This window comes from Melospiza melodia, chromosome 18 (genome assembly GCF_035770615.1).
Source record: "Melospiza melodia melodia isolate bMelMel2 chromosome 18, bMelMel2.pri, whole genome shotgun sequence".
Lineage (NCBI taxonomy): Eukaryota > Metazoa > Chordata > Aves > Passeriformes > Passerellidae > Melospiza > Melospiza melodia.
This window is the reverse complement of record NC_086211.1, coordinates 815905-830416: the sequence shown is the minus strand read 5'-3', so window position 1 is coordinate 830416 and position 14512 is coordinate 815905. Positions and strand designations below refer to the sequence as shown.

The window sequence follows — 14512 nt, the reverse complement described above, 5'->3', positions numbered from 1 at the left end:
AGCGCCTGCCCACCCTGCCAGGGAGGGATTTTATTCTTATTTGGACAAGGAAACAGGAGAAACTTCAGATGCAATGAGTCAGGGCGGGGATGTTGCAGGGGGTGCTGGATCTGCAGCCCTGATGGGAAGGGAAGGGAAGGGCCTCAGCATGCACTGGCTCTGCTCATGGCATTTTCCAGCTCTGCTCCACAGAAATCTGTTCCTGCCCCGCTCCTCAGGCTGGCTCAGCGCTGCTGGGGGAGGAGTGGAGCCTTTTCCTTTCCTTTTCTTGGCAAACTTCTTTTTAACCATTCTTGTTTTAAGTCTCAGCATCTGCATGCGCAGTGTTCTCGTCAGTCCTGTCTCCGTGGTACAAAAATAGTCTCTGTGCAGCCACTGCAGCCCAGCTCAGCAATGATCCCCACCACTGCCTCTTTCTGGCACTTTCTCAGGCGCTGCCCAAGGTGCCCCTCTCAGCCAGAGAGAGCCCTGCAGCTCCTCCTCTGCAGCCTGGCTGCTCCATCGCAGCTTTGGCTGTGCCCCTGTGCTCGGGAGCAGGAGGGGAAGCCCTGCTTGGGGCAGGGATGCTGCTCTGGGGAGCCCAGCCCCATTCTGGGGGAGTCAGCCCTGCTTTGGGGAGCCCATCCTGCTCTCTTCCTTTTTCCAGCTCTGGCTTCTCGAACCCTGGGTGCCAGTGGGAATTCAACATCCTTTTCGTGGGGTGGGAATTGCCTCCTTCTGCACAGAGCTGGTGTTTTTTATGAATGACTGATGCTCTGGCTCGCCTGAGCAGGAGTCTCTGTTCCTGGAAGGGAGTGCAGCAGCTCGGGGGTGATCCCGTGGGTGGCACGGGCTGGCACATGTCCCCCGTGTCCCCCACGTCACCTGCCCAGAGCAGGGGTGCTGTGCTGAGCCCGGGGGCTCTGCAGGATGCAGGGCTGGGCAGCCACAGCTCCTCTCTCCCAGGATATTGCAAGGGAATCGGGATCACGGCGTGGGTTGGGATGGAACTTTCCAGACCATCCATCTCAAGTCCTGGCTGCCCGCCCTGAGTTTCATGGGGAAACTGCCCCCACCTCCTGTTCCAGCCTAAAATCCAGGCTTAAATTCTCTGCTCTCCTGTAAATGTCTGAGGAATGAGAAGGCTCTCAGACCTGCAGAGTCACTGGCTGCTTGGGGTGTCCAGAGCACAGGTCTGTGACCTGACACAGCACAGGCTGACTGTGACCCCTTGTCCCCTCAGCCTCCCCAGCTTCAGCCCTGCTGTCTGCAGCACTTTCCTCAGGTAAAACGTGAGATATTTCCAGTTTCAGTGCCCTGGCTGGAGCCTGTGCCCAATCCCTGGCACGGCACAGGCCAAGTTAAAGGAAGCTCTGTTGGTTTTCCCCTCCTGGGTGCCATTGGGGGTTTCTGTGGTGCTGAGCACCAGAGCAGAATGCTGGTGATTAATGCAGCTGGAGGCTCCAATGCAACAGTGCTGGGAAATTAATTTCAGGGGGATGGAATGTATTGGCGGTGATGTTATAGCTCGCTTCTGATTCCACTCTTTATTTATTTACTCTGCTCACAGTGCCCTGAAAAGGTGTCTCTGCTAATGCCTGGGCAGCTTTCCAGGCCATTAAAAAGCTGCTCAGCTCGAATGACAGAGCTGGGACTGAGCCTCATCCCTAACCCTTAAACAATTAACGTGAGCTGAAACCAAGCTGCTCCTGCTGGAGCCTGCCCTGCCTGTGCTGCTGCTGGGGTGTGAGCCCAGCACTGCCCTGCCCAGCCCCTGCTCCAGGCTCTCCTGAGCCCCAGGACTGTGTCCCGTGTCCTCCCTTGCAGGAACATGCCAGGGAATGCCAAACCCGTGCTCTGTCCCCGTGCTGGGCTCTGGCTCCCTGTGCAGAAGCTGTTCCTTATGGAAGTTCTCTCTGGCACAGGCGCCCAGAACAGCTGTGGCAGTGCCCAGGCCAGGTTGGAGGAGTTTGGGGCACCCTGGGACAGTGAAGGTGTCCCTGCCATGGCAGGGGTGGCACTGGATGGGATTTAAGTTCCCTCCCAACCCATTGCGGTTCCTTTATTTGGGTTTGTTTGGCTCTAACTCCTGCTGACCCTTGCTGGAGCCCAGGAGTTTGCCCAGTGCCTGCACAAGGGATAAACTGGGCTCTGCTGGCTCTGCACCCTCTGCTGCTGGGCAAAAATCTGCCCTTGCTTGTAAAAAAACTCAAAATATTAAAGTGTCCCCTGAGCAGCTTGGATGCCTGGGAGGCATTCAATGCCTGTGAGGAGAGGGCTGGCACCAGAGCACAGGAGATGTTCCCCGGGCAGGTTTAATTTAGATGGAATCACAGGTGGCTTTTCCTGCTCTGTGTGGAAGCTGGGCGCTGTCCAGCCCTTCTGTTGGTCTGTACCCACCACCTTCACCTGGTGCTTTCCATGCAAAGAGGGAGTTATTGGAAAACAGTGAGTCCCCAGCCAAGGCAGTGCATTGCTTTTCCATTGTTATGGCAACACGGATGAAGAGGAACGAGGCTGGATGCTGGTGCCTGCTGGAAGCGTCCCCACCAGTCGGTGGCAGTTGACTGAAGTGCATCAGCAGCACCTCCGGGGCCAGCTGGCACTGGGAACGGGCACAGCAGGGCTGCCCTGCCAACCCTGGATGCCAGTTCATAATCCTTGTCCTTTGTTTTCCTCCAGGACCCCCGGAGCAAACACAAATTCAAAATCCACACGTACTCCAGCCCCACCTTCTGTGACCACTGCGGGTCCCTGCTCTACGGGCTCATTCACCAGGGCATGAAATGTGACAGTAAGTGATGATGGCAGGGGGCTCAGGAGCCCCAGATGCAGGGCTGCAGCCCAGACCCCGTGCCCTGTGCTAGCAGTGTGGAGCTGCAGGGCTCTGAGTGCCCGAGGGGCACCAGCGGGCACCTCCTCACCCGCTGTGGGCAGTGCCTGGGGCTGCTGCAGGGAGAGGGGAGGGCAGGGCGCTGCCTTGGGGGGAGGCTCCCCCATCCCTCTGCAGCAGCATCCCCCCACATCCCTCTGTGCAACACCCCCACAATCGCCACTTCAGCAGCATCCCCCAGACTCCTCTCCAGAAGCACCCCCAGAGCAGCATCCCCTGCAACACCCTGTGATCCCTGCATCCCCCCACAGCATCCTGCCCTGCCCTGCATCCCCCCACAGCATCCTCTGATCCCCTGCATCCCCCCACAGCATCCTGCACTCCCCTGCATCCCCCACAGCATCCTGCCCTGCATCCCCCACAGCATCCTGCCCTGCCCTGCAGCATCCTGCCCTGCCCTGCATCTCCTGCATCCTGCACTCCCCCGTACTCCCCTGCATCCCCCACAGCATCCTACGGTCCCCTGCATCCCCGCAGCATCCTGCCCTGCCCTGCATCTCCTGCATCCCCCTCAGCATCCTGCGGTCCCCTGCATCCCCCGCAGCACCCTGTGCTCCCCTGCATCCCCCGCAGCATCCTGCGCTCCCCTGCGCTCCCCAGCCTCCCCTGCCTCCCCGCAGCCGCCGCTCTCCGCGCTGGCTCCGAGTGACACCCTGTGGCCGGGCCGGGCGCTGCCGCTCTCCCGGCGCTGCGGCGGGGGAATCGCTGCGCGGGGAGCGGAGCACGGGGGCTGGCGGCGGAGGGAAGGGATGGATCGGTGATTTTCCGAGTTAATCCTGTGTGTTCCTATTTAAGGGGACTGGGACAGGCAGCATGTGCGAGCTGGGCTGCTCCCTGCTCGGGGATGGGGAAGCTCGGCTGTCTGGGAACAGCTTATTCCTTAGAACCTTGGGAACCCTGCCAAGGGGAAGCGAGCTGCTGCAAAATGTAAATACTGATATGTGGGTCTCTATAGATAGATAGAGAGCTCTCCGTGCCTCTCCCTGTGTGTGCAGACACTCGGGTAGGCTTTAATGCCCCTTTTGGCTCCTGCTGGATCCAGCTGAGCGCCCCGGGGGTGATGGGGGAGAATTTTAATGAGCCAGCAGAACTGAAGCAGCTGAGTGAGGGCCCAAAGCCCTCTGGGGTCTGTCGGGCAGGGCCCAGAGCTGCTGGCAGGGGTTCCTGTGGGTTATTCCTGAGCCCGGGCTCTGCAGAGCCTCCAGCTGCCCCTGCAGATCCATTTGCCCGGCGTTCACCCCTCACACCGGCCCGGGCTGGGAGGGGGGCAGGCTGTCCCCGTGCCCCGCTCACGTGCTGAGTGTGCCCCGTGTCCCCTGTGCCCCCCAGCCTGCATGATGAACGTGCACAAGCGCTGCGTGATGAACGTGCCCAGCCTGTGCGGGACCGACCACACGGAGCGCCGGGGCCGCATCTACATCCGCGCCGACATCGACAAGGACGTGCTCACCGTCGTAGGTACGCGCTGCCAGGGCTGCCAGGGCTGCCAGAGGCATTGCGGGTAGGACAGTCGGGATGGACGGAGACGAGAGATCTCTGCAGCCAGGTCGTGGGATTTGGGGTTTATGGCAAAGGGCCTGGGTGCAGGGCCCTGCTGGGATTTGGGGTTTATGGCACAGGGCCTGGGTGCAGGGCCCTGCTGGGAGCTGCCACAGCTCAGAGCAGGCCCCAGAGAAGAGAGGGGAAGAGAGGATGAGAGGGTAAGAGAGCAAAAGCATAAGAGAGTAAAAGGGGTAAGAGAGCAAGGTTCCCGTTACAATACAATAAATCTTCTTCTGTGCTGAATATTCTAATTCTCACTAACCAATCTAGTACAAGATACAAATCCTACAGCATTTACATACAGCCTGTAAGAATCACTACATTACCACACTGTGTTACATTTTAAACCCTACAAATTCCTCTTTGGGCCCTTCTGCCAAGCTGTAGGGTCTGCTTTGAGCCTTGGGCCTGTCTGCAAGCAGAGGGTGTTGTTCCATCAATAGGGGATCACCTTCAGTGGCCACACCATTGTTTTCCAGTTGTTCAGTGACTGAGGGATCTCAAGGCTCGCTTTCATTTCAATCTCGCTTATAGTTTCCATATTCTCAAAATCTTTTGCCAGGCAATCATGTTGATAAGGCTTTCCTGTTCCATCTTCCCCAGCAGGCTGGGCAGGGGCTCCTGCCCACACGGGACCAGGCAGCCCAGGGCAGGCTGAGCTGTCTGGGTTATTCCCAGCTGAGCCAAAGCCAGGGGTGTGAAGTGCCCCGGGTGGGTGGGACCCTGACCTGGCAGCCCCTGGTCCTCCTCCATGGCTGGCTCTCCCTCAGCCTGGCTCCCACAGCCTGGCACCGTCGGGGGAGCTGTGACATCCTGGGTTGGGTCTGTGGGATGGGGGCGGCTCCGTGGTGCTCCTCGCTGCTCTGGTGGGCGCTTGTGTCCCCCGAGAGCCGGCAGGGCTGTTCTCAGGAAAAACAGCAAGTTGTTGAAAATGTTAATGAGAAACTGGGAAAAGTTGTGGAGGACTTCATAATTTATTTTTTGATGGATTTGTCCTTGAAGGAGAGCCTCAGTGAAGCAGGCAGAGCTATGTTTGCACAGGTCCTGCTTCCCAGGCACCCTCCTGAAGGTTGGACATGGTGATCTTGGAGATCTCAGTGATCTTGGAGGTCTTTTCCAGCCCTATTGATCCTGAGGTTCCCTCCAGCCTCCATCAGATGCCCGTGGGTGCAGATCCCACCCTGCTGCTGGCACCACGGGCTCCCTGTGCTGCATTGCCACCACTCCAGGGGCAGGGAGGAGCTCCCAGCCCCGTTCTGTGCAGCTGGATTCCATCTCTTCAGCTGGCTTTGAAAGGCTGGTTTATTTCTGGCCCGCTCTGGAGGTGTTGGTGCAAACGTGTCAGCTGTTGGCTTTTCCAGAAAGGAAGGGAAGCGTGCTGAGCTCTCCAGAGCCGAGTGGGAGTGCTTTGGGAGAGGAGAAATGGGCACTGGGGAGCCCAGGTGGCCCCAGAGCACAGCGGGCACCCAGCCCTGGGGAGATGGAGCCACCCAGGGCTGTGCTGGCACTGCTGGGGAACCAACTGGAGCCCTGGGCTCTCACAACAGCGACAGTGAGGGGCTGGAGCGTGGCCAGGGAGGGGAATGGGGCTGGGCAGGGGCTGCAGAATCCCTGAGGGAGCCGGGCAGGGGCTCAGCCTGGAGCAAAGGGGGATCAGGGGGAATTTCTGGCTCTGCACAGCTCCTGCCAGGAGGGCACAGCCGGGAGCAGGGGCAGGAGCACAGGGAACGGCCTCAGGCTGGGCCAGGGCAGCTCAGGGTGGGATTTTGGGAGAATTTCCTCCTGGGGGGAGTTAAAAGCCTCGTGGCTGTGGCACTTGGGGACATGGGACAGTGCTGACCTGGGCAGTGCTGCAGCAGGGGCTGGACTGGATGGAATCTCCCGAGCTGAACAATCCCTGCAGGGCACGCTGGGGAGTGCTGTGGGAGTGGGCAGAGCCAGGCTGCTCTGAGCAGATTGCAGGTGGGAAATGCCCTTTGCAGGCTCCCTGCAGGAATCCCAGCGAGGGCGAGTTCTGTGGGGGAGGAGGGGGATGCAGAGAGGGATGCAGGGGGATGGATGGAGGGGCATGCAGGGGGCTGGAAAGGGACGCAGGGGGGTTGAAGGGGGGATGGATGCAGGGGGATGAGGAGGATGGAGAGGGATGCAGAGGAATGGAAGGGGATGCAGGGGGCTGGAGAAGGATGCAGGGGGATGAGGAGGATGGAGAGGGATGCAGAGGAATGGAAGGGGATGCAGGGGGCTGGAGAAGGATGCAGGGGGATGAGGAGGATGGAGAGGGATGCAGAGGAATGGAAGGGGATGCAGGGGGCTGGAGCAGCCCCTGAGCCCCGCGGGATGTGAGGCAGCACCGTGAGCCCGCCCTGCTCCTGCCGCTCGGGAAAGCGGGGCTATTGCTGCTGCTGCTGCTGCTGCTGGGGCCGCGTTCCCCTCTCCCCGGGAATTGGGGATCCGTGGAGCCGGAGCAGCCGCAGGAAGGAGCCCGGCGCCTGCAGGCGGCAGCACGGGCACGGCCAATTCTGCTGTGGAGCTGACAAACCTGCAGGGTGTGCCCAGTGCTCCTCCGCTCTGCGCTTTCCTCCCCTCTTATTCTGGGTTCCCCTTCTCTTCGTAAAGCTGCTCTTTCTCTCCTGGTGGAAAACTCTGATTTTCACAGAATCATCGAGTGCTGGAATGGTTTGGATGGGAAGGGACCTTTAAAATTCATCTCCAAAGCTCGTGGGCAAGGAGATCTTTGACTAACCAGGCTGCTCCCTGTGTGTGTGTGGGGCAGAGGATGCCCTGTTTGTGTGGGGCAGAGAATGCCCTGTGTGTGTCTGTGTGTCTGTCTTGTCCGTAAGGCAGAGGGTGCCCTGTTCTCCTCCCCGTCCCTCAGAGATGTCCCTGTGCCCATATTCCCAATGTTCCCAGCTGTTCGTGCCCAGTTGAGCCCCCCTGGCAGCCCTGAACTTCCTCTTTACCCACCTGATGAGGGAAAACAGTGACCAAAACTGAAACCAATTATGCTGATTAGATAAACGAGCTGGAAGTGCATTAATTAATAATCACCGGCCCGGGCAGATGCAGCTGTAATGAGTGCTGTGCCTTTCCCATTGTAGGAGCACGCACAAATACATCCTTACCAGAGCATTAATTAGCTGTTTTAACTCACAGGGTGTTAATGAGAGTGCTGGGTGCTCCTGCTCTGGCTGTTGGTGCTGCAACTCAGCCCAAGCTCCATCCCCTCCAAATTCCCAGCAAGAGCTGTGGGATCGAGGGCAGGAGAGGTGATGGGCTGGGAGGAGGGCCTGCAGGGATCCGGGCTTTGGGAGGGTTTTAGCAGATCCATGGAATCCTGGAATGGTTTTTTAAAGGCCATCTGGCTGCAAGCCCTTGCCATGGGCAGGAGTGGGTTTGTTGTGGGGCAGCACCAGGTTTGCTGTGGGGCAGGACCGGGTTTGCTGTGGGGCAGCACCGGGTTCGTTGTGGGCTCTCTTTTCATTTCCCATCAGAGGGAGCCCCACGTGGCAGAGCCAGGAAACCTCTCACTGGGGTTTGTTTGTGCAGTGCATCAATCTTGCCTGTCCTTGGAGGCCTGGGGGCTGGGGAAGGGCCCTGCCCTGGTGCCAGAGCCTCAGAGAGCTCCTGGGCTGCCCCCCGTACCCCCATGCTCTGGGTGTGTGTCAGACTGATCTGCTCCCGCCTTCCAGGGACTCGTGGGTGTCTCTCCCCAGGCTCTGCAGTTACAGCTGCCAGAGCCATTCAGAGATTTTGTCTGATCTGTAACTGAGAGGCTGCTGCAAGCTTGGCAGAGGGAATTCAGGTATCATTCACCCCGGCACAGAGGTGACGGTGGCACTGCAGCAGTGTCCCCATGCTGTGTGCAGAGCAGGCATTGCCCCCCTGAGCCCCCCACCCCAGACACGCCCAGGGCTCACCAGCATCTCCCCCTGGCCACGCTGAGCCCCCAGTGCCATCTCCTTGGCCACACTGGGAGCCCAGAGTGATTTAGGGCTGGCTTTAAAGGCAATCGTAACATCCTTACTCATCTCTGTTAATAATGATGTTACTGCTTCTTAATGATGCACGGAACCGTCAGGATGTGAGAGGTATAAAACTGTTTTACATCAGATTTAGCTGTCAGATGGATGCCGTGAGTGCTGGCGAGGAGCACTGCTCCCCTGCCGTGAGGGATCGCTGCTGTGCCACTCCACGTTTGCATTTTTCCTTGGCTCCATTGTTGCTTTCTGCTTGAAAACTCAGGGAGTTTCTTAAGGTCAAGCAGAAGCATTTCGGGTTTTTAAATGAACAGATAAAATTATTCCCATTAATGAAATTCTGAGGCCTGCACGCTGAGATAATAACATGAGGTAATCAAATCTCATGCTTCAGGGCATAAACTGATTAACTGCAGGGCCAGGACGGCTTCTCCTGCTCCTTAAAGGGGAGAAGGACAAACAGCAGAGGGCTGTTCGTGGGTCTCCAGAGGCCGGGCTGGCTCTGGGACAGTGGCACACGGAGCAGAGTGGCATTGGTTCGGTGTGGCATCATTCAGTGAGGCATTGGCTCAGTGTGACATCATTCTGTGTCCCCTCCCAGTGAGGCATTGGCTCGGTGTGACATCGTTCAGTGAGGCATTGGCTCAGTGTGACATCGTTCAGAGTGGCATTGGCTCGGTGTGACATCATCCAGTGAGGCATTGGCTCAGTGTGACATCATTCTGTGTCCCCTCCCAGTGAGGCATTGGCTCGGTGTGACATCGTTCAGTGAGGCATTGGCTCAGTGTGACATCGTTCAGTGAGGCATTGGCTCAGTGTGACATCATTCTGTGTCCCCTCCCCGTGAGGGGACCCCAGGCTCTGCCAGCCCTGGTCTCCCTCTGCTGCTCCCATGGGGGTCCTGGGGTGTTTCTGCTGCCCCTGGGCAGGAGGAGGGTGAGAACCACCCCAGTGCCCTGCCCTGGCGCTGCCACCTGTGCCTGGCACTGCCCAGGGGCTGTCCCTGGGGCTCCCAGTGCTGCAGGGGCACTGAGAACACGTTTCCAGGCTGGATCTACAGCCAGGGAGGGGACAGGAGGCAGGAGGAGCTCGGGATGGGGTGTGTGGGCAGCCCAGGCTCAGCAGGCACTGGGAGCATCGTTCCCCGTGCCCTGGCAGCACCAAGGGAGCCCCAGAGGGTGGCACTGGGTGGGCTTTAGGTTCCTTTCTGATCCAAACAGCCCCAGGAGTCGGTGATTCTGTGCCAGCATCCCCAGCTGGTGCCACCCTCCAGGCAGAAGGGGCTGGAGCTGCTGCAGGGCCCCTCAGTGTGGATGGATGGGGGGGCAGCCACGCTTCCCACAGCTCTGCTGCCTCCCAGGCTGCTCCCAGGGCTGTCACCTTTGATAAACGAGCTCGTTTATGAACGCGGAGCAGAATTTTGGCCGCCAGTTCGATTCCATGGAGCTGGAGATTGGGCAGTGCTCCGGGAGGACAGCAATAGATGGCAGATTGGGGGGCATTAATTTGCTTTTCAAAGCTCTCTGGTCCCCAGCCTCATCAGCAATTCCTTGCTGGTCAGTTGGGAGCTGGGCAATTGGTTTTACCCTTTTCTCTGAAAGTGCCTTGGGCATCCTGTGGTGCTGCACACGGAGCTGGAGTTCTGTCCTCCTCCTCATGGCATTGGGGGATGCACTGAGCCCCTGTGAGCCCCCAGAGCTGCTGCTGGGATTCCAGGCTGTTCCCAGCAGGGCAGGACCCTCTGTGCCTGATCCCTGCTCTGCCCCTCCTCACAAACAGCTTTTCCCCAGGTTATGGCTCGGCTCCATCCTGACCCATCAGACTTCCCATCTCTGCTATCTGTGCTCAGCCTGGGGGCAAGATAAGATCCTTCTCCTGGCAGACAGACCTTTTTGGACTTAATCTGGGCGAAGAGACTCAGCTCGGGCTGGCTGTATTTAATTTGCCCAAGCTGCAATCCAATTAGGAGCAGCTGAGTCACCTCAGGTTTGCTCTTCCCGCTCTGCTGCCGCTTCCTGGAGCAGCTGCTGGCCCCCGAGCTGGGCGGAGGATGGAGCCCCTGGCACCCCCAGGGCCACGGGGGGCTCCGGGGTGGGCTGGGTGCTGGACGTGGCCGCTCCTGTGCCGCCTTTGGGCTCCTGCTCCCACCTCCCTCCCGTGGCTGCTCCCGCTCCTCGAGGGGAGCTCCAGCCCCAGGCCCCCACAATTCGCTGCAGTTCTGCTTCCCGGGGCCCAGGAGGAAACAAATCAGCTTTAAACTGCTTAAAGCCCGGAGCAAACAACAAACCAGCCTGTCAGAAAGTAAAAATAATCTCCTGAGCCGACCCTGCAGCCTCCCCCGTGCACGGGAGCTGCGTGTGCTCGGCGCTGACGGCGTCGCTCCTCATGTAATGCCCGTGTCTGCACAGATCCAGCCTAATTCTGCTTTTAATCACTATTTTCACACTTGCTCTTGGCACGCAGGGAAGTTGTCAGTTGTTGGGTATTTTTATAGCTGGAATGCTGAATTTAATCCTTTTTCTCTTCCCCAGTAAGAGATGCTAAAAACCTAGTTCCTATGGACCCTAATGGCTTGTCAGATCCCTACGTGAAGCTTAAGCTAATCCCTGACCCCAAAAACGAAAGCAAACAGAAGACCAAAACTATCAAGTGCTCCCTGAATCCCGAGTGGAACGAGACATTTAAATTGTAAGTACAAGGAAAACGTTTAAATTTCTAAAGTGAATTTTCTCACCACCAAGAATTCATGTGGCTTTATTTGCTCTGATTTAATTATTCAGAGGCATTGAGCTGACTCAAGTGAGAAATGATTCTTTTTTGTTCCGTAAGGGACACAGAAGCACCCAAAGCTCTGCCTTGACCCTGCTCAGAGCACAGTGTGTCTGGGCAGGAGCTCTGTGCTCTCTGTGAGGGTCAGATGTGCCCTGAGATCAGATGTTGGAGACCCAGCAGGCCCTGGGGACCATCCCTTCCCTTGCACCCTGTCCGCGTGGAGTGTGGGGGGCTCAGGGTGGGATCATCCCCTTTGCCATCCGTCCCTTTTCCATCCATCCCTTTGCTGTCCCCTTTTCCCACCCCTTTCCCTTGTCTCTTGCAGCCAGCTGAAGGAGGCTGACAAGGACAGGAGGTTGTCTGTGGAGATCTGGGACTGGGATCTGACCAGCAGGAACGACTTCATGGGCTCCCTGTCCTTTGGCATCTCTGAGCTGCAGAAGTCAGGCGTGGATGGATGGTGAGATGTCCTTGTTGTGTCACCACCAGGGTCACAGAGCAGCCCAGGGTGTTTGTGCCTGGGATGGGGCAGCCCCTCAGACCTCACAGCTGCCCTCTGCTCCAGGAACCCTCCCAGCTCCACGGATGGGGCTGCTGAGCATCGCTGCTGCCATGGGGAGTCTGTGTGGCACCAGGGCATGGACCATGGGCTGCCTTTGTGTGACCTCCTCCATGGCCTGGAGGGTTGGGAAATGGAGAGGAGGAGCACAGACAGAAGGCTAAAAGATAATAATGAAAACTTATGACTCTCTCCAGGGCCTTGACACAGCCTGGCTGTGATTGGTCATTAAATCAAAACGATTCACATGAAACCAATCAAACAGTGGCCAGTTGGTAAACAATGTCCAAACCACATTCCAAAGCAGCAAAACACAGGAGAAGCAATCAGATAATTATTGGTTCCATTTTTCTCAGAGGTTTCTTAGCTTCCCAGGAGGAGAATCCTGGCGAAGGGATTTTTCAGAAAATGACAGTGACACGGTGGCATTGTGCTGGTCACCTGCCAGTCCCTGATGGGGCAGGGCTTCCCCTCGGGAGGCCAGCAGGGATCTGTCCCTTCCCAGCTCCCAGTGCCCTGTCAGGGTGTGTGTGTGTGTGTGCCATGCACTGCCAGTTCCCAAAGCCCCTCCCAGCCTGTTCAAACGCTTGGAAGTGGAGATCTAAGTGGTTTTCCTTGTCACGGTGCTGGCTGGATAACCTGCAGGAGAAGGAGCTCTGATCCATATTTCATAGCCAAACAGCTGCAGTTAATGGAGGAGCCAGCTCAGGGCAGAGCCTGGGCAGGCAGGGCTGTCCTGGAGCAGCCCCTGGCATCACACCCAGTTCACCTGGGCTGGGCACCCCTGGGCTGTGCCCCAGCAGGGTCAAACTCCTGCCAGCTGAGTGGAGTTCCCATCATTTCTGACCACTGCTGCTGAAGCTTTTCTCCTCCTTTGTGGAGCGTCCTGTCTGTGTGCTCAGGGTGGCAGTGCCAGCCTGGCACGTGCCATGTGCTGTCTGTCCTTGTGGGGCAGCTGCTGGAAGGGCTTTGCCCACACCTGTGGCTGTCACCTGTCACTACAGGACACGAAAGAACACAAGCACACACCGCTGTTCTCAAGGTGAAGAAAAAAGGGAAGTTTATTTTCTGACTCCAACATTTATGGTTTTCCAAAAGTGACGGTGGATTGGAGGGTGACAGTGCCACCTCTGCAATGACACTGGTCAAACCAACAGCCCATCAACTCTCTCCTCCTCCATAAAGGAATGCAAAACAATGAGTTATTTACAGAAAGTGTGTGAGAAAGCTCACTACAAGAATGTCAGCATCAGAAGGCTTAGAAAATCTTAAAGAACCAGGGTGACAGTCACCAGAAGCACGATTTTGTGTGTGGGTTTGGGTCAGGAGTGGTTTGGCAGGGACACCAGTGCTCTGTGTGCCCACCACAGCAGGCAGGGGATGCACCCCCTGGGCTGGGGGGTCCCCAGGACACAGAGGGACCAGAACATCCCTGGGAGGGTCCCCTGGGTGCTGTACAGGGAGGGTGCTGGGGCAGGGGGCCCTGCCTGCCCAGCCCTGAGCTGTGCCCTCTCTGTCCCTGCAGGTTCAAGCTGCTCAGCCAGGAGGAGGGCGAGTATTTCAACGTCCCCGTGCCTCCCGAGGGAGAGGAAGGAAACGAGGAGCTGAGGCAGAAGTTTGAGGTGAGTTGATTGTCCTTGGGCTCAGGGGTGTTCCTCGCTGCCTGCCATGCCCTCAGGAAGGGGCTCTCCCTGGCAGGGCAGGGACGTGGGGCAGGCTCCTGCTGCCCTCAGAGGCTCCAAGGGGAAATGTCTGTTTGCTGCCTAATAAGCCATGGCAGTTCTTGCTGAATGATGGATCCAGACCTTGCTGAGTGAGCAGAAATTGGCCATTTCTCAGTGCAGCTGGAGCCTCCACAGAACCCCAGGAATGAGCGTGGTGCATCTGGAGACCCACATGCAATGAGCCTTGCAGAAATGAGAGAGTTGCCCTTATGGTTCTCAGCATGAACTCTGTGATTGCAGCACAGACTGGAGAGTTAGCTCCTGCTCTGCTTTCTCTTTATCTTATTTATACACAACTTTCCTCCTGCTCAGGGACTCAGTGTCAGGGCAGGAATCCCCCTCCAGCTGGGCTGCGGTTGGTGCTGGAGTGAGGATGAGGATGAGGAGTGTGCTGGGGCCTGGGACACGCCGGGGTCACCCCAATGGGTGTGGAAAGAGCCCCTTGCTCGGGCTGGCAGTGCAGGAGCTGTTCCCGTGCTCTCAGGGCTGCAGGTGACCTTGAGAGGGGCGTTCTGCAGCCTGGAGCAGCGCGAGAGAAGCAATTAGAGGCAGCAGCAGAGGCTGAGGTTCCCCGGGAGGGGCTGTCTGCAGGGGCTGCCGCAGCAGCAGCCAAATGGAGCCGCCGGGGTCGGGTTAATGGAATTTCACGCTAGGCTGAGCCCAGCACAGCCTCACAGTGCTGGGAGTGAGGGGGATAAATCCTGGGAGAGCCTTGGGGGAGCAGGATCAGCACAGCCCTGGGCAGGGGGCACCGGCCGCTGCTGGGGGCTGGGGCTTAAAAATGGGGCTTAAAAATGGGGCTTTGTGAGGGGCAGCTGTGATGGCCAGGGGCAGGAGGGGCTGTGTGTCTGTCTGTCTGTCAGGCTGTCTGTCTGTCTGTTCAGGAGGCTTTCTGTTCTGGACTGTTCCAAATGCGTTCGTGGCTTCCTCTGCCATCCCCTCCAGTTTCAGATGCAATCACAGGACATCTCCAATGGGAGGGACCACAGGGCAGCAATGGACGTGGGGCTGGATAAAAAGTCCCGTGTTTTACCTTCATGTATTTATGTTCACCCCTCTTTTTCTG

At 57.9% G+C, this 14512-nt stretch overlaps 1 protein-coding gene across 2 annotated transcripts in view; it reads left to right on the top strand.

The window, feature by feature from the left end:
- Positions 1-14512, top strand: part of PRKCB (protein kinase C beta) — an 84747-nt gene that overhangs the window by 43569 nt on the left and 26666 nt on the right. For both annotated transcript variants that reach the window (XM_063171568.1, XM_063171567.1), the window contains exons 4-8: positions 2662-2773; positions 4202-4330; positions 10923-11079; positions 11489-11623; positions 13248-13344. In XM_063171568.1, the coding sequence (XP_063027638.1) occupies positions 2662-2773; positions 4202-4330; positions 10923-11079; positions 11489-11623; positions 13248-13344 (630 nt within the window). The remainder of the gene's footprint in view (positions 1-2661; positions 2774-4201; positions 4331-10922; positions 11080-11488; positions 11624-13247; positions 13345-14512) is intronic.